This window comes from Neoarius graeffei, chromosome 4 (genome assembly GCF_027579695.1).
Source record: "Neoarius graeffei isolate fNeoGra1 chromosome 4, fNeoGra1.pri, whole genome shotgun sequence".
Lineage (NCBI taxonomy): Eukaryota > Metazoa > Chordata > Actinopteri > Siluriformes > Ariidae > Neoarius > Neoarius graeffei.
Window position 1 is genome coordinate 81,925,972 of NC_083572.1, and position 19,231 is coordinate 81,945,202.

General features: G+C 41.1%; 1 protein-coding gene across 6 annotated transcripts in view; it reads right to left on the minus strand.

Moving 5' to 3' along the window:
- Nucleotides 1-19,231, minus strand: part of evi5b (ecotropic viral integration site 5b) — a 183,098-nt gene that overhangs the window by 19,815 nt on the left and 144,052 nt on the right. For all 6 annotated transcript variants that reach the window (XM_060919831.1, XM_060919827.1, XM_060919826.1 and 3 more), the window contains one exon: nt 2,760-2,855. In XM_060919831.1, coding sequence (XP_060775814.1) covers nt 2,760-2,855 — 96 coding nt within the window. The remainder of the gene's footprint in view (nt 1-2,759; nt 2,856-19,231) is intronic.

Below are 19,231 nucleotides of genomic sequence, written 5' to 3' on the forward strand. Positions count from 1 at the left end.
TGTTTCCACCCCCATGCTTCACAGTAGGTATGGTGTTCTTTGGATGCAACTCAGCATTCTTTCTCCTCCAAACACGACAAGTTGAGTTTTTACCAAAAAGTTCTATTTTGGTTTCATCTGACCATATGACATTCTCCCAATCCTCTTCTGGATCATCCAAATGCTCTCTAGCAAACTTCAGACGGGCCTGGACATGTACTGGCTTAAGTAGGGGGACACGTCTGGCACTGCAGGATTTGAGTCCCTGGCGGCGTAGTGTGTTACTGATGGTAGCCTTTGTTACTTTGGTCCCAGCTCTCTGCAGGTCATTCACTAGGTCCCCCCGTGTGGTTCTGGGATTTTTGCTCACTGTTCTTGTGATCATTTTGACCCCACGGGGTGAGATCTTGCGTGGAGCCCCAGATCGAGGGAGTTTATCAGTGGTCTTGTATGTCTTCCATTTTCTAATAATTGCTCCCACAGTTGATTTCTTCACACCAAGCTGCTTACCTATTGCAGATTCAGTCTTCCCAGCCTGGTGCAGGTCTACAATTTTGTTTCTGGTATCCTTTGACAGCTCTTTGGTCTTGGCCATAGTGGAGTTTGGAGTGTGACTGTTTGAGGTTGTGGACAGGTGTCTTTTATACTGATAACGAGTTCAAACAGGTGCCATTAATACAGGTAACGAGTGGAGGACAGAGGAGCCTCTTAAAGAAGTTGTTACAGGTCTGTGAGAGCCAGAAATCTTGCTTGTTTGTAGGTGACCAAATACTTATTTTACAGAGGAATTTACCAATTAATTCATTAAAAATCCTACAATGCGATTTCCTGGATTCTTTCCCCCATTCTGTCTCTCATAGTTGAAGTGTACCTATGATGAAAATTACAGGCCTCTCATCTTTTTAAGTGGGAGAACTTGCACAATTGGTGGCTGACTAAATACTTTTTTGCCCCACTGTATAATGCGCATGCGCAAAGTCACACACACCAATCGATGTCTTCGCTGAATAAAATAGTGAAGAACGGAGATTCGTTTGTTTCTTTCTCAACTGCCTCGCGCGTTTCATACGATTCGACTGAATAAATGACCACCAGAAATACAGACTGTACATTGACAACAAAAAGCACACACACGTTGTTTCATCTGCAGGAAGGAAGTTACTCGGTAACCACGGAAACATTTCGCGCACGCGCATTTCAACTACCGTGAAAGAAAACCGCAAACATTTCTCGCTAGTGTGGACAGATGCACTAAACTGTACCGGTATACTTTGTATCGGTACAGTTATACCACTTTCGTACCGGTATTAGTGTGAACACAGAATAAGAGAATGCATGTGATGGTAGGAATTGGTAGGTAACAAAACTGGGGAGAAAGTAGGGGGAAATTAAAATTAAAAAAAGTAAATAAATAAATAAATAAATAAATAAAAGGTTCTCAAAATAGGGTCTGTGATTTTTGCATTTTGTTAGACAGCTGGAAATACTGCATTTTTGAGTTATGATTATTAGCCTATTTGATCGTTCCCTTAAAGTTCTCATCTCATTATCTCTAGCCACTTTATCCTTCTACAGGGTCGCAGGCAAGCTGGAGCCTATCCCAGCTGACTACGGGCGAAAGGCGGGGTACACCCTGGACAAGTCGCCAGGTCATCACAGGGCTGACACATAGACACAGACAACCATTCACACTCACATTCACACCTACGGTCAATTTAGAGTCACCAGTTAACCTAACCTGCATGTCTTTGGACTGTGGGGGAAACCGGAGCACCCGGAGGAAACCCACGCGGACACGGGGAGAACATGCAAACTCCGCACAGAAAGGCCCTCGCCAGCCACGGGGCTCGAACCCGGACCTTCTTGCTGTGAGGCGACAGCGCTAACCACTACACCACCGTGCCGCCCTCCCTTAAAGTTAATTGGTTTAATCCAAACCTCAATAACTCAAAAAATAAGCAGCCTTTAAAATAGACCCAATAGGTCCTGTTGGTGGAAAGTTGAGGAATAGAAAGCTCTCCGAAAAAACAAATCATTTTATACTCCGTGTGATGACCCTAGGTTTAAGGCTACTGTGTATTTATTCTGAATGAACATGACCACGATAAATAAGTTAATAAATTAAACCACTTGGAGCACCAAATGCCAGGCTCCCATTTGAGACATCTGAAGAGAAGGAATTATAAATGCCTTGGTATAATCTTTGCCACAGAATGGCTGTTCAACTTTTCAGTTTGAAAAGCATGTGAACAAGTTCAAACACCTGAACTACACTCAATCATTTTAAACCACGTATAAGGACTGGAACAGTTCCAGAAGCAGTTCTTGTGGCCAAAACGCAAAAAAAAAAAAAAAAGTACAAATAAACCCTAGAATTGAAGAGTGGGGCGTGTGCGGGCAAATTTAACTGCCATAGTGCAGGAAACAGCATTTTGCAGGGCGTAGTTAACACTTCTAAACATCAGTGCTAGAGGAGCTCTCAAATTTGTTCAAAGTGTACACAAAGCCTAGGAAAAAATAAAAAGCAAAACCACACAAGAAGCTGGCAGAGCAAAAACACAAACAGTTGATGAAAAAAAAAAAAAGAAGCAGCAGTTTACCAAGTAATACACCTTACATTCCACAGTGATTTTACAGCCAAAATGTTTATGCATCTTAGATTGTTTGGTTAGTTCCCCATATTAAATCTATACAGGTTTAAAAAAAAAAAAAAAAAAAAACACCCTGCTGCTGCCTTTTCATATTTGCATTGTGCTTGCTGAAAGCAACCTGCACCTCACCTCATGCTTGAGCTCCGCTATCTGATCTTTGAGGTCTTGGATGTACTGGCTAGAGTCCGTGTTGTTCAGCTGTCCCTGTACTCTTCCTTCTTCCTTCTGAGGGTGGATTCAAAGAAAAAACAAAAACATCGATTCAGCCACTACACAAGGAACATCAGTTACAACATACAACATGCTCTTCTCAAGAAGAATGTCCAAACTTTCATGCTATTGTCTAAAATGCTTAAAGAGTAGCGTTTCAATCACTGCCTCAAATAAGTTAGCATGCGTTATTATGATTTATTAGGGATGATTGCCTTGTGGCTACGCTATTCTGTTTATGACGATGTTTTGATGATTACATTTTTTATTTTTTGGGTTTTTTTGTTTGTTTTATATCTTCTTTACTGTTCGGAATAAAGCAATCAATCAATCAATCAATGATGTAAGCTCTTTTATAGCTTAATCAAATCAAAGTCCTTCCGATGCCACGAGGCACATTGGGCAGCACCGATCTTAGTTTCTATAGCCCTTGGCCTCTTGTCTATTTACACAGCTAGGGTTACAGTAGGGACTAATCCTCCGGTAACAGCGAGAGTTGGACTCCCTACTCGCATCTGTATTGTGGCATGCCTCGCCAGATGACAGTAGGTACCATTTTTATGATGGTCTTTGGTATGACCCAACTGCAAGCAGAACTCCCGGTGGAGAGGCGGATACGCTAACCACTAGGCCAGCTCATGGTTTTACAGCTTCAATAGTGGACAAAATGAAGATAAGGTTTCTAAATGATCAGTTCTGAAATCTAAAACAAAAATATTAATTTTTACTAACTGTAATATTTAGCTTTTGCTATTTACCTTCTCATTAACTACAGAAATAAACTTTTTTTGGATAGCTCATTTCACAAAATCACTAATGTTTTAACTTAAACAAACAAACCCCATCATCATTAACTCTTTACCCCTTAATGACAACCCTGTGTATATCCTATAATGACTACACATGACGCCGGCGTGTATGCACCATAATGACGACATTTGAGGACTCTGAATTTGCCTCTACATACGTATTTTACCCTTTGCAGGTATCCCAGGTGAATATTTATGATAAAATGTATGAATTTTGAAAAGATAATTGAACAACGTTATATAAAGCATCTTTGTAAAGTTGCAGTCATCATTTATTGTACACCATTTGACATGAATTCTTCATGTAAAATGTGAAGATTGCTTTTCACACAGGTATTACTCACCTTTCAGACACTACCTGTGAGTTGGTGAATGCTGAAACATAACTGAGTGATTTTTGTATTCTGTCTCATGCCCTCTTTTAAAAATGTATGTCTCATGTCATGATGGTTTCAACATAATGAAGAAAGCTGATATGAACAAAACCTTGTCTTGGACTACTGCAATGCCCTGCTCGATGGCATCCCAGCCAAGCGACTAAATAGGCTGCAATATGTCCAAAACTCAGCTGCTAGGGTACTCACTCACACCAGGCCCTGGGATCATATCACTCCTATTCTATACAGCCTGCACTGGCTCCCAGTTAAATACCGCATCCAGTAAAAAATTATCTTACTTGTCTACAAATCCCTACATAACCTGGCCCCTCCCTATTTATCAAATCTCCATATCAGTTACCTCTAAATCTTCGCTCCACAGATGTCCACCTATTAGCAGTCCCTTACTCTCGGCTCTGCTCTATGGGTGACCGGGCTTTCAGTGTAAATGGCCCCAAGCTGTGGAATGCCCTGCCACTAGCGTTGCGCCAATGCTCAACACTGTCCTCTTTCAAAAAACAGCTAAAAACATCTCTTTAGCTTGGCCTTTTCTCTTTGATTTTTAATAACGTTATTATTATTATTGATTTCTTATTATTTTATTATTATTGTTATTCTATTGTTTTGCTTTTTATTGTTTGTTTTTTTACTGTTCAGTGTCCTTGGGTACCTTGAAAGGCGCTTATAAATAAAATGCATTATTATTATTATTTAGACTTTTTTTCTTGTAAATATGTTCTAAGGGTGAACAGTATATACAGTACATATAGTTGTACAAGGGTGGCTGTAGCAACTGCTTTAAGGGGTAAAGAGTTCAAGTCCCTGTAAACCAAATCACCAAAATCTATCCACATTTAACACGCAACAATTTGAGGCCTCCTTTGTGTGCCAAATGATTTCAGATCACAGCTTTCTAATCTTGAGTTTCATTTGCAGAGTAGATTGCGTCGTTTTATGAGAAGCTGCACAAGTTTTACGAAAAATCTCATCTCATCATCTCTAAAGGTGAAAATCTGTGGCATGTTGACTTGTGAACGATGTAAGAGTGCAGAAGCAGGAAGAGTGAAGCTCAGCTAGCATGACATTACTGCATCATGCTGAGGACACGCTGAGCTGTTTACTTCGCTCCTGATGCCTTGGGGAAACGCCTCGCTATGGTGTTAAACTGCCACACGTGCTGTTTATATTCCACACATCTGCAAAATCTCACAAACAACGTGGAAGGATGCAAAAACTTGATTCATCCAGCAAATTTTCTGTCACACAGAAAAAGGAGAGAAAGGGACCGGGTAAAAAAAAAAAAAGGGGAAGAGGAACACAAAAGGGTTGAGGTACAGGAGTGAGATCGAGCAGAGCTACACCACACACACACACCCCTTCAGTAGTGACTGGTATTTTCAATTCCTGCGGTCTGAACTAGAGGCAGCGCTAGCAGGCATCTGATAGGCTGGAGATGATGAGGGATCTGAAGCAGCAGTGTTGGAGGAATCTGTGTTTTTCTTGAGGTTTGTCTCCCCCAACCCCCCAGGTGCCAATGATAAGGAAAAGGCAGTTAGTAGACTTCCTTACACTCAGCTGCGTAAAGTCAGCAGGTGGCAAGCTGTGGCCAGGGATGTCAAACGGCTCTAAATAATGGCTTCCTTGCTTAAGCACCCCTAAAAACACAACCTTTGGAGGCCATTGTTAAAAACATTAAAACTAGAAAACAATTGTGGCGATTATTGGAGTTTCAACCTGATGCGGGCCAAATAGGGTTTTTGTGAGGTCACTACATTGTTACTGTGAATTTCAGAACAGAAATGCACATAAAGTCCAAGAAAGTATTGGACATGAGTTCCGTCCCTTTAACCTCAAAAGATCCTGAATTATAGGATATTAAAAGTTAACTTTGAGGACGGGTTTACCTGCGAGACGTCTTTTTACCATCGTTGTGGTCTCACCGCTGTGATTGGAAAAATCACACATTTTGTTCACACTCAAATCACACCAACAAGAAAGTCTGCTTTATAAAATAATAGCAGGATGCAGAGTGTCATCATATCAATGCTGGGCTCAGTAACCCATTTCAATAATCTCAGTACCCATTTCAGTAATCCAGCATGACAGACCGTTCACAATTCAGTGTTACGAATGCGGAAGCATAAATAGTTCCATTTCAAAGCGTTCGGGTTATATGTTAAAACTAAAGCAGAAATTAGAGCTCGCGAGTACTGCAGCATCATAAATGCACAAATAATTAAACATCCGTACTTACAGCCATCACTCCTTTCCTCCTGAAGTGCTCGTGAGAAAGAAATGGCTTTGTGTTGGTCACTGGAATGAGCAGTTTTAAAGGCAACACACACACACACACACACACCCCTACTTATATTTTCTACTTATACTTTCATATTCATTACATGGAATCGTGAAAAACATCGATTAGCCAGGTCTTCCCATTGAGTAAGCTTATTTTGCAACCAGCAACTAAACAGCCCAATATGTCTGATGGCATAGAAGTAAAACTAGAGGAATGTTATTCCTTGTGTAGAGTACGTAGCTACGATGGGGTGTTGGACATGAAAACCAGAGTGTCAGTGTTGCAGGAGCTCACACAGCCATACCGTACCATGAGTAACCAGACTCATTTATAATGAGCTGCTCTTCATGAGAACAATTTGATCTTCCAAACAAAATCAAATCAGAATCAAAATCCAGTGAAAACTCAGGGAGGAGCAGCAATTTTTGTGAATTGTGGCCAAATGAACGCCGCGTGATGGCAATAGCTCACCGGCCTGTGGCCATGTGTACTAATGAAGACAAAGGAAGAGTATATGAACTAACGCAACTCACTGCACTATTCAAATGGAAGTGACAGCCAGAGTTTGTGAAATTCTACAGGTTTGCCATCACTCATGTCCACAGCTCCTTTACAGTTAAGTTGAAACGAGACCAAGTGCACAGATCTCACACAATCCCAAACAAACCAGTAATACAGTGAAGCATGATAGTCAACAATGACAAAGCTACGGAAGCGAAAGATAGAGAAACACCTTGATCAACACATTTTGACCAATCATTAGAGAATTCAACAGCACTGTGTTCTAAAATAGTTTACCTACACTTCCTATTAGTGAAGTGTCAGCATCACTACTTTTTTTTTAAAAATAGGTTTATAAAAAAAAAAAAAATAATAGATATTCTACGGCAAAAGTTCTGCCAGCTACAAGACAACGAGCTATATTTTTTTTTTGTCTTTTTATCTTCAAAAGAGAGACATCTATACTACTAAAGGAAGGCCGTCTCTGTCTGTTCACCTATGTAAATCGACATGCCTGGACGAGCATACTCCACACTTTACACATGGATTGGTGACACCCCAGAGGGGCCCCAAGACAAGATTTTCAATTTTCCAAAACATGGGATTAGTGCTAATCCAACACACTACTCATTTCCCATAGGTCACATGCTCACGTTAACACATTGCATGCAGCCTCGGCAGGGAATCCCTTCCCCGAGTCCCCCGAGATTTTCAGTTGTTACCCCGTTATACAAAAGGTACCATTCAAAGGAAATCAGGTTCACGGGCAGTAACTACTAGTTAAATATTCATCTCATCTCATTATCTCTAGCCGCTTTATCCTTCTACAGGGTCGCAGGCAAGCTGGAGCCTATCCCAGCTGACTACGGGCGAAAGGCGGGGTACACCCTGGACAAGTCGCCAGGTCATCACAGGGCTGACACATAGACACAGACAACCATTCACACTCACATTCACACCTACAGTCAATTTAGAGTCACCAGTTAACCTAACCTGCATGTCTTTGGACTGTGGGGGAAACCGGAGCACCCGGAGGAAACCCACGCGGACACGGGGAGAACATGCAAACTCCGCACAGAAAGGCTCTCGCCGGCCATGGGGCTCGAACCCGGACCTTCTTGCTGTGAGGCGACAGTGCTAACCACTACACCACCGTGCCGCCCTTATTTTCAATATGTAGTATATATTTACTTTTGTAATTATATATTTATATAGATATTCATGAAGTGTATATATGGTATATATTTTTATAGATGTATTAATGTAGTTTGGATTTCGGGGTAGTTAAAAAGGGGTGGAAAATTAAAAAAGTATCGTACTTCTTCCCACTCCTTTTTCGAACAATGTGCGGTGTTTTGTAATGTCTTAGCTCTTTATGTTATTTTATTTATTTTTTTAAATTTCTCGTTTTCTTTTTGTATGTACAAATAGTTACATACTTTTTTTTTTATACATGTTCGAAATAAAAATAAATTCAATTCAAAAAATAATGGTGAAGGAGAGACTGTTTATAGCTGCTATAATGTACGTGATAACAGGAACTAACTCGCTTCCTGGACATCCCACAACATTAACTGAAGCTAATTTTTAAAAATAAAAAGTTGTTCTTTAATAAATAAGAACCCGTTGCTGAGGTATATGAGGAATACAACAATTTGGGACATGCCGTTATTGTAAAATCAGCCAACTTCAGGATGTTAACGGTAATTCTCTTTAGCGTCTGGCCTCATCATGCCAGTCTGTCATTGATTATTTTTATATAACAGCACACCCTGTGGTGGTTTATTCCTTACTTATCAACCAAAAAGGGGAACAGTGGTGATAATTTTTTTTTTTTACACTATAGACTTAAAATCAAATTTTAATTGAATTATTTATGTATATTGGGAATCGGCAACAGGGAATAACCGACAACTCTTTCTATAATTATGCCAAACAGAAAGGCTGAAAAATAATTTTCAAAAAAGTTGGTATAAACTTTCTTTTTTTTAATTAATGAACAAACGATCCCAAGATTCTTGACAATGTTTTTACTTTAAATAGTGATTCAGCAGTTCAGGCTGTAGGATTGTGAATTCCAACCCCAGGACCACTAGAGAGCCACCATGGAGCCCAAGAGCAAACCCCTTAATCCCAAACATGTGAACTGTGTCATTTCAGTTCAGAGTGTATGCCATTTCAGATAAATTAATGCCAAATTAATACATGTGAATGCACACGAATACAAGAATCGCAACATTAACTAGCAGATGCACCTGTAAATGTAGATGCAGTTCAAGTATGTAAAACAAGAGAGCATCCAAGAGGAATAAATCCACCTAAAGCAGTGCACTGGTAAGCAAGCTCTCGAATACAGTTTCCATGTTTGTTTCTTTCCCCCCAGGATGGCTATCTACATTTCTGTGAAGAGCTTTAATGAAGTAGTATGTTCAACAAAGCCAGTTGGAAACAAACTGCTGTAAGCGTCAATTTTTTTTAGGCCCATGATAATCCAGTGCAGTGACCTCGGGTCATAAGTGCCATAATACAGTTTCATCCCAACATCTGGCTGCATGTTTGTTCTCTCATCACATCTTGGTTCTCAGTCGACCTCATTATGACCAATCAAATCAATGAGATCTGCTTTGGTTTCCATGGATGGTCTGGACCAGTATCAGATTTTTCTTCAACAACAACAATTATAATTTTTATATCCTACTTCAAAACCAATTGCAGTATCATGGTATCACATTGTAGTTTTGCAGAGTGAAAGGCAATATGCACAACAAGCAGAACTACTCCCATGTATAAAAACTCCTCTCGTTACTTATCTGATAATTTATGCAAGATCTGGTCAGATGATAAATTCTCTAAAGCAGTTCTCACAGTCGGGTGTGGCGAGTCATAGCAAGGAGCTCTGTGATTTTCTCTCTCTTTTTTTTTTTTAATTTCGTTACAGCAGTGGCAATCTCAACTCCCCATTCTCAAAGTTAATAACCCAAACAAGTCTACCGTCAAATGTCAAATTAGCCCTAATGTGTTCCGTCAGTGGAAAGTTCAGCAGTAGAAAGCTTCTTGGCACCAATAAACAGCTAGAATATTATTGAACAGATTTACATAACAGGGGTTATAAAAGGAGGGGTTACTGAGGAAGATGGATAGCTAAGGAAAACTAAATGGGAGCCATCGTTTATACAGAACTTAACATTTTGCTAATGTTTTAAGGGATGCATCAAAACAGAACAGATGTAGTCTTGAAATCTGCAATGATGCATTTGTGGCAAGACTGGAGAATCCCACGTTTTTATTTGTTTATTTCCTGTCTATTGCCTCGTCAGTTGTTAGGTTAAAATAATATTTCTGAGAAAGGCTTTAATCTTGCTTTACCTGGCACCAGCCCTGGTACTTTTTGATAAGTTTATTTAGATATGGGGAAAAACCCAGTGTAAAGCAACGTTGCTCTGAAGCTCTGCTGTCATAGAAACACGCAACACCTTTAAGAGCCATCCCAATATGCTACAGATTATGGCCCTGTTTATTGCAAGAATGTGTGGATGCAATGGTTCTTTTTAAAAACATTTAGAAAAGAGAAGCTTTATGCTGCAGTCACACTCCTCATTTGTCCAGCTAATCTACTGCTATATTTAATCCACACTGTGTTGCTAAATCTCTGTCTTATGTTTAAACATATGCATGCAAAACAGCAAAGTACAAAGTCAGCTTTGATTCCAGCTCAGTGAGTATCTCAGCCTGATAGGAAGTGGTTTCGCATATGGTAATGAAGATAGCTGAGCTGTGGTCTCAGAACGGCCATGCAAAAGCAACAACTTTACCCGACAGCAAGAGAGGTGCAAAAAAAAAAAAAAAAAACCCCACGAGTGTCATTTTCAGGCAGCCAGAGTGACACTTATGCTAAAATGACACGCCAGCAGATGACACCACTTTTGGTCAACATTGGTGAATACTGCCGAGGAAAAATTTTGCTCATGTGCTTTCAGTTTAAAAAAAAAAAAGTCTTCAGGGAGAAAAATATTCAAATTTAACCAAACCAGTGGAAGCAGACAATACTTTGCATACTGCATGAAAGATTTTCTACACAATCTCAACTACCCGTCACATGTTGGGTTGGTGCGCTGGTGTCAGACAGACATGTAGGCCCAGTCTGAAGCAAATCTTTCCAGACAGAGTGAAACATGTCTCTGAGGTGACTCATATAAACTCTTCACAGACAACTTGAGCAGGTATCGGTCTGTAGTATTTTCCAGTGGTGGTATATGTGGCCTGAATGTGGGTGAAACAGTCAGAGAACGAGCAAAACGAGTGTTGTGGCTTTAAGCCTTAAAGAATGTAATGGGTTAAGATAGTGTGTCAGTGAACAAACCTTTCAACGAAATGATTACACCTCATACGAACAGACCCTGAATAAACTTAAATGTTTGACTTCTCAGTGGCACATACCACATGAATCTATGGCACATATACCGTGCGAGTTTAAGCTTACAGTGTAGTCACAGGTGACACCATATGCTTGGACTACACACACAGTGGTGCTTGAAAGTTTGTGAACCCTTTAGAATTTTCTATATTTCTGCATAAATATGACCTAAAACATAAGATTTTCACACAAGTCCTAAAGATAAAGAGAACCCAGTTAAACAAAGGAGACAAAAATATTATACTTGGTCATTTATTTATTGAGTAAAATGATCCAATATTACATATCTGTGAGTGGCAAAAGTATGGGAACCTTTGCTTTCAGTATCTGGTGTGACCCCCTTGTGCAGCAATAACTGCAACTAAACGTTTCCGGTAACTGTTGATCAGTCCTGCACACCGGCTTGGGAGGAGTTTTAGCCCATTCCAGAGTTGAACAGCTTCAACTCTGGGATGTTGGTGGGTTTCCTCACATGAACTGCTCGCTTCAGGTCTTTCCACAACATTTCGATTGGATTAAGGTCAGGACTTTGACTTGGCCATTCCAAAACGTTAACTTTATTCTTCTTTAACAATTCTTTGGTAGAACAACTTGTGTGCTTAGGGTCGTTGTCTTGCTGCAGGACCCACCTTCTCTTGAGATTCAGTTCATGGACAGATGTCCTGCCATTTTCCTTTAGAATTCGCTGGTATAATTCAGAATTCATTGTTCCATCAATGATGGGAAGCCATCCTGGCCCAGATGCAGCAAAACAGGCCCAAACCATGATACTACCACCACTATGTTTCACAGATGGGATAAGGTTCTTATGCTGAAATGCAGTGTTTTCCTTTCTCCAAACAATGCTTCTCATTTAAACCAAAAAGTTCTATTTTGGTCTCGTCCGTCCACAAAACATTTTTCCAATAGCCTTCTGGCTTGTCCATGTGATCTTTCGCAAACTGCAGACAAGCAACAATGTTCTGTTTGGAGAGCAGTGGCTTTCTCCTTGCAACCCTGCCATGCACACCATTGTTGTTCAGTGTTCTCCTGATGGTGGACTCATGAACATTTAACATTAGCCAATGTGAGAGAGGCCTTCAGTTGCTTAGAAGTTCCCCTGGGGTCCTTTGTGACCTCACCGACTATTACACGCCTTGCTCTTGGAGTGATCTTTGTTGGTCGACCACTCCTGGGGAGGGTAACAATGGTCTTGAATTTCCTCCATTTGTACACAATCTGTCTGACTGTGGATTGGTGGAGTCCAAACTCTTTAGAGATGGTTTTGCAACCTTTTTCAGCCTGATGAGCATCAGCAACGCTTTTTCTGAGGTCCTCAGAAATCTCCTTTGTTCGTGCCATGATACACTTCCACAAACGTGTTGTGAAGATCAGACTTTGATAGATCCCTGTTCTTTAAATAAAACAGGGTGTCCACTCACACCTGATTGTCATCCCATTGATTGAAAACACCTGACTTGAATTTCACCTTCAAATTAACTGCTAATCCTAGAGGTTCACGTACTTTTGCCACTCACAGATATGTAATATTGGATCATTTTCCTCAATAAATAAATGACCAAGTATAATATTTTTGTCTCATTTGTTTAACTGGGTTCTCTTTATCTACTTTCAGGACTTGTATAAAAATCTTATCATGTTTTAGGTCATATTTATGCAGAAATATAGAAAATTCTAAAGGGTTCCCAAACTTTCAAGCACTATATTATATACACACACGTATATATACACATGCTTATTTTTTAATCCACACACTCTACAGGCCTGTTAGGAGATTTACCAGATTTGGTAAACCATAAGTTTATCCCCACAACCGAGTGCATAAAACTGTGGCTAACCAAAACCACAGAGCTACAAGCTCAAGTTCTGAAACAGGATGGCAGTACGCTTTCAGTAAAACATGCCTCAGAGCAAACATGCACAATGTCAGGTCCTTAAAACATTCATGTACAGAACCAATCAAAAGTTTGGACACACCTACTCTTTAAATAGGTTTTTCTGTATTTTGACTGTCTTCTACATTGTAGAACAACATTGAAGACATCAAAACTATGAAATAACATGAAACATAAATGAAATTATATGGTCGGGGGGGGGGGGGGGGGGGGAGGGAGTGTTAAAAAAATATATATGTGTTTCAGATTTTAAATTCTTCAAAGTAGCCAGCGTTTTGCACACTATTGGCATCATCTTAACCAGCTTCATGAGGTAGAATAGAATGCTTTTCAGTTAACAGATGTGACGCATCAAAAGTTCATTAGTGCAATTTCTTGCCTTCTTAATGCATTTGAGATCAAACAGTAAGTTATAAAAAAATACAGCAAATATCCCTATTCTACAACTGTAGTAATCCAAATTATGTCAAGAACCATTCAACTAAGTAAAGAGAAAAGGCATCCATGATTACTTTAAGACATGAAGTGTCTTTTAATTAATAAAAATAAAGAAAAAACACTGAATTACAAAGTGTACCCAAACCTTTTGTCTAATACTGTACTTGCCAAAACACTAATTTGCCTGCTGTGATGTGGGGACACCGAAAAAAAAAAAACCTCATGTCACTCACTCTCGCCAAATTTTTGACTAATACCGATACTTACATCTTGGCAAATCACAATGGCAGAAGAGATTGAGTGTAAAAATCAGAAAGCGTCGCAGTCCTTTATAAAACTCAGCAGCAGTGATCTCAACTCTGAACAGATGCTTACACTCTTTATAAGTGACTTAATTCACATCTCTATTCTTTCATTACTATTTTACTGTAACTAGACTATAACCTCACTACAACAATACAATTAGTTTTGTAACCCATCAGTAGTTTGTGATAATTTTATTAACATGGAATAATATACACCACACCGCGGGGCGGCACGGTGGTGTAGTGGTTAGCGCTGTCGCCTCACAGCAAGAAGGTCCTGGGTTCGAGCCCCGTGGCCGGCGAGGGCCTTTCTGTGTGGAGTTTGCATGTTCTCCCCGTGTCCGCGTGGGTTTCCTCCGGGTGCTCCGGTTTCCCCCACAGTCCAAAGACATGCAGGTTAGGTTAACTGGTGACTCTAAATTGACCGTAGGTGTGAATGTGAGTGTGAATGGTTGTCTGTGTCTATGTGTCAGCCCTGTGATGACCTGCTGACTTGTCCAGGGTGTACCCCGCCTTTCGCCCGTAGTCAGCTGGGATAGGCTCCAGCTTGCCTGCGACCCTGTAGAACAGGATAAAGCAGCTAGAGATAATGAGATGAATATACACCGCATGATGTAAAACTCCCAAACCAAAAGCCATATTTGTACACTCCTGAGAATTTGGTCACATGTTAACAAACCCTGCCATATTGCGGTCAACACACACAAGAGGTTCCATCGACTAAAAAAACCCCCTTTGCTTAGTGCAAGTTTCAGGACTTTATCACTTTTCTCACAGCTCTGCTCTGCCGCTCAAGGATCAGTTTAGAAATAACTTGTAGATGTACACTCATGAAACTATTACAAAAACATCGAACTACCAATGTCAGGAAATGACGCTGAATTTTAAGCTTCACGATGGTTTTGCTCTAAATAACGATGTAGGGGAGAGTTGACACTCAACAATGATTTAAATTACAAACTTCGTCATGATTTCCCACACATTGTTGTACACATTTACTACTTTTAATCCTGTGGAAGTTTCCCCCATCTCAGTACAGAGTGCTGTACAATTTCACTGAAACCAAAATCATGATGACTTTACCGGTAAAGCAGCATGATCGTAACATTTCGCACGTCAGTTATAACACCAAGTAAATATTAAGCATTTACAAAACGTCACTGCATGTCCATTATGCACACGTGGAGAAGCTCACGTACAGAATAACTTGTTTAAGAATTTTTGTAACTGCTCAATCGCACCCTTTTTATTTTTGTTCTTTTTCATTTTTGTTATATCAAAGAAATATGATCACTATGGCATGGTATATAGTCATTATGGTTTAACTCTCATGCTACAATTTCATCTCATTATCTGTAGCCGCTTTATCCTGTTCTACAGGGTCGCAGGCAAGCTGGAGCCTATCCCAGCTGACTATGGGCGAAAGGCGGGGTACACCCTGGACAAGTCGCCAGGTCATCACAGGGCTGACACATAGACACAGACAACCATTCACACCTACGGTCAATTTAGAGTCACCAGTTAACCTAACCTGCAAGTCTTTGGACTGTGGGGGAAACTCACGCAGACACGGGGAGAACATGCAAACTCCACACAGAAAGGCCCTCGCCGGCCACGGGGTTCGAACCCGGACCTTCTGAGCCCACGTTTACATTAGACCGTATCAGCGGATCATCAGATTAACGTTTTTAAAACGATTAGTGTGCACACAGCAATGCCAATACACGATTAGCGTGCACACAGCAACACCAATACACGGATACGCTCAGCTCCGCAGGCATCCTGCGCTCCAAATCACTCCGCCCTGAACAGCGAGTGCCCTCTGGAGGGTGTGCACTCCGGCCCTGCGCAGCTCACACAGCGCGCGAGTGAAGTGAACAAGCTGTGATTCGGGACTGAGCCGCTGTGTGTGTGATCCCAGCGCATATCACTTACCACTTGCAAGTGGAAGGATGGCAAGCCTAAAGACAATCATAACTACACAATGGGCAGTATTTGCATCAGTATTTGCAGTATTTTCATACTTTTATACTCTTTAATGAAAGGTGATACAAGGCGGAAGTCCGCGCCGTTTTTCAGCAGTCGCGTCACATGACCAACGCCAGCGAATCAGGAAGGTGGATGTCACAGTGACGTTGTCCAATGAGACGCCAGCTAGAGCTCAGCACAGCGTATCCGCGTATTCTCAATGTTTACACAGCACCGGACCAGACATGATCTGGACTGAATACGTGGACGCTGGCGGATTCCCGTTTCCCGGCGTTTCCAGGCGGTTTAATGTAAACGGACAGTGCATCCGCGAAGAAAACGAGACAGATACAGTCTAATGTAAACGTAGCCTTACTGTGAGGCGACAGCGCTAACCACTACACCACCGTGCCACCCATGCTACAATTTAAAAAGGATAAAACATGACTGCGCTTTACATCAACTGAAAATCATTCTTATGGGGGTGAAAATGTGTGCGTTTTTCCTCAGTCTCTATATATTATCACCTTTTCACTACTCTTAACAACTCAAACAAAATTCTCAAGCATAATTCCGTACAAGAGGTGTGACAAAAATGCAGCAGACTGCACCCAGTTTCCCATAATCCGGCAAACAGATTTCAACATGAAAAATAGGAATGGCCTATGCACACTCCAGATTTCTGGTTTTTCATCTTAATTATTGTTTGTCACACAATATTTTAAAAAAATAATAATAAATAAATAATAATAATGCACCATTAAAGTGGTAGGCATGTTGTGTAAATCAAATGGTGCTAACCCCCCAAAAATTCATTTTGAGTCCAGCTTTTAATGTGACAAAACAGGACAAACACCAAGGGGGATGAATATTTTTGCAAGGACACTGTAGGTACTAGCACACCACTCATGAAACATTATGCCAACAATGACTATTTTTTTGTACTATGTTTATAATAAGTCTATAACAAATTTAGTAATTAACAATACAACTACTCTTACATAAGAGCTCATGCTAAAGCTTTCCGCGATCCGCGCTCACTCCTGACGTTGGATCGGGTTGAGCCTGGGCTGGTTCAAAAGGTCTCGGGGAGAGGGTTGTAAATTTTGGCGGGGTTAGGACCACTGACGGCCAAGTTATGAATTTTTAAAGGCTGGCTTGAGCCAGGGCTCATATTCAAGATTTTGTCAAGCAGTCAAGGCTTTCCACAAGCGCCGGCTGCCGGCCATACAGCTGACTACACAATTAAGTCCAGCCGGCTACTTTAATGACTTATTTTTGTAGCCCACAGGCTCTAAATATTAATTTTCGATTTTAATAAAATTAAATGTTTATCTAACGGACTGACAATAATGTCAAACTGAACCGCACTCATTTAAGTTGTGATTCGCGCTGTTTGTACTAATAATAACCACAAATTCCCCGCCGACTCGATCAATGGAGAGTAACTCATCCGCGGCCCCGACATGCGGTGTGCGCGCGCACTCAGCGGAGGCAGTAGTGTGTCGGGGCCGTCGGAGGCGACATCGGAGGGAACAGAAGCAGAGATGACGCTTATTTTGTCTCCGGTAAACCAGTCTTCTCTCGTTCAATTACATGCTGGGATCAAGACACCGTTGGTTGTAAATGAAACCAAACTGAGTGGTTGGAGTGCATTTTCATACACAAATGGAGAAATGTTGGCTGAGTGTGTAATTGTGTAGCCCCACTGCAGACCGTTGTCATTGTTCATTCATAGCATGCTCAGCTGCGTGAATGTGTCATGCACCGAAAATAAGAGATTTACAAGCCAGGAACGCCTCATGATGCAATACGCAAGAAAAGAAAGATGATTTACTGCCATTTTACTTTGTATTTGAGTAAAGTGAATAAATAAATGGTCTGTGGAAAATACATTTAATCCTGGGAACTGCATGCACAGGAGTTTATTTTGTGTTTACTCCCCCCCCCAGTTGGCTACTTATTTGTCATGGCTGGCTAGTATGAGCCTTAGTGGAAAGCCCTGAGCAGTGCTCATGCAGGGGTTTTGGGGGCAAATAATGGGCTGATGCGGGGTTGTAGCAGGCAGTACCTAGGCTGGTTCGAAAGGGGTCGGGGAAAGGGAGGTGCCTGCACATTTTGGTGGGGCTAGGGCCATCAGTGGCTGAGTTATGAACTTTTAAAGTTGCTCCCGCGGGGCGTCCATTTCACAGGCCGTGTTATGACAATATATTCGCCCAGTGTAACATTTGGGAGAAAATTAGAAGTAGATTAGACCCATATCTTTATAATTTTTTCATGGGCCATCTGGTTTGATGCTTTTGAAATGCAGACGGACACATTCTAATTATTATTTTTTTTTTTTATCGGCCATCCAGTCTGGTGCTTTTGAAATATGTGACACCTCACCGAATCCAGGGACGCATGTCGGCCGAAACAAATCCGAGATCATCGCAAAAGAAGCATTTTTTTTTTTTAAATTTGTGATTTTCGTTTTTTTCCATCATGTGCAAGTTGAGATCTTGAAGAATGCATTCAGTATTTCAGATAATAGATTGTTTTGTTGGAAAAGCATACATTTTTTGTTGCAAATTGTCTCGTTTTTGTCAGGACTGTAGCCTGCTGGGGGGTGTGGGTAAATTACCATATGGGCCATTCACATGATGATTTAAGTCTTTTTTTTTTTTTTCGCGAATCAGCTGTATGATACGGGCTGAGCTCGTGGCTACTTAAGCTGCATACAGGCATGTAATTTCACTATGGAATGAGCAAGCTAAACAGAGCGCAGAGGAGCTGAAACACCGCGAAGCAAACAGACACACAGTATTTACAATCGGAGATAACCATTTCTAGCAAAAAAAAAAAAACGCAACCAAAAGGAAGTGTTCTAGGACTACGTTCCATCGGAGGCATTGGTGTGTGCAAGACGACATTTCTCTTTCTGATGGGGTAAGTTTATTAATCTAAGGCTGTGTGGTTATTTTTGCATGTAACGGAGAGTGTTGTGGTTTGGTTACATGAAACTAGCGTTGTGTTAGTTGTGTCATCATCGTGCTATCTTTCTTTCTAACGGTGTGAGTGATTTTTCAACCACAAAACATTAAAGTATACTTTAGGACTTATTTTTGTACTTCATAATTGTTTTGGGCGGGCGGCACGGTGGTGTAGTGGTTAGCGCTGTCGCCTCACAGCAAGAAGGTCCAGGTTCGAGCCCCGGGGCCGGCGAGGGCCTTTCTGTGTGGAGTTTGCATGTTCTCCCCGTGTCCGCGTGGGTTTCCTCCGGGTGCTCCGGTTTCCCCCACAGTCCAAAGACATGCAGGTTAGGTTAACTGGTGACTCTAAATTGACCGTAGGTGTGAATGTGAGTGTGAATGGTTGTCTGTGTCTATGTGTCAGCCCTGTGATG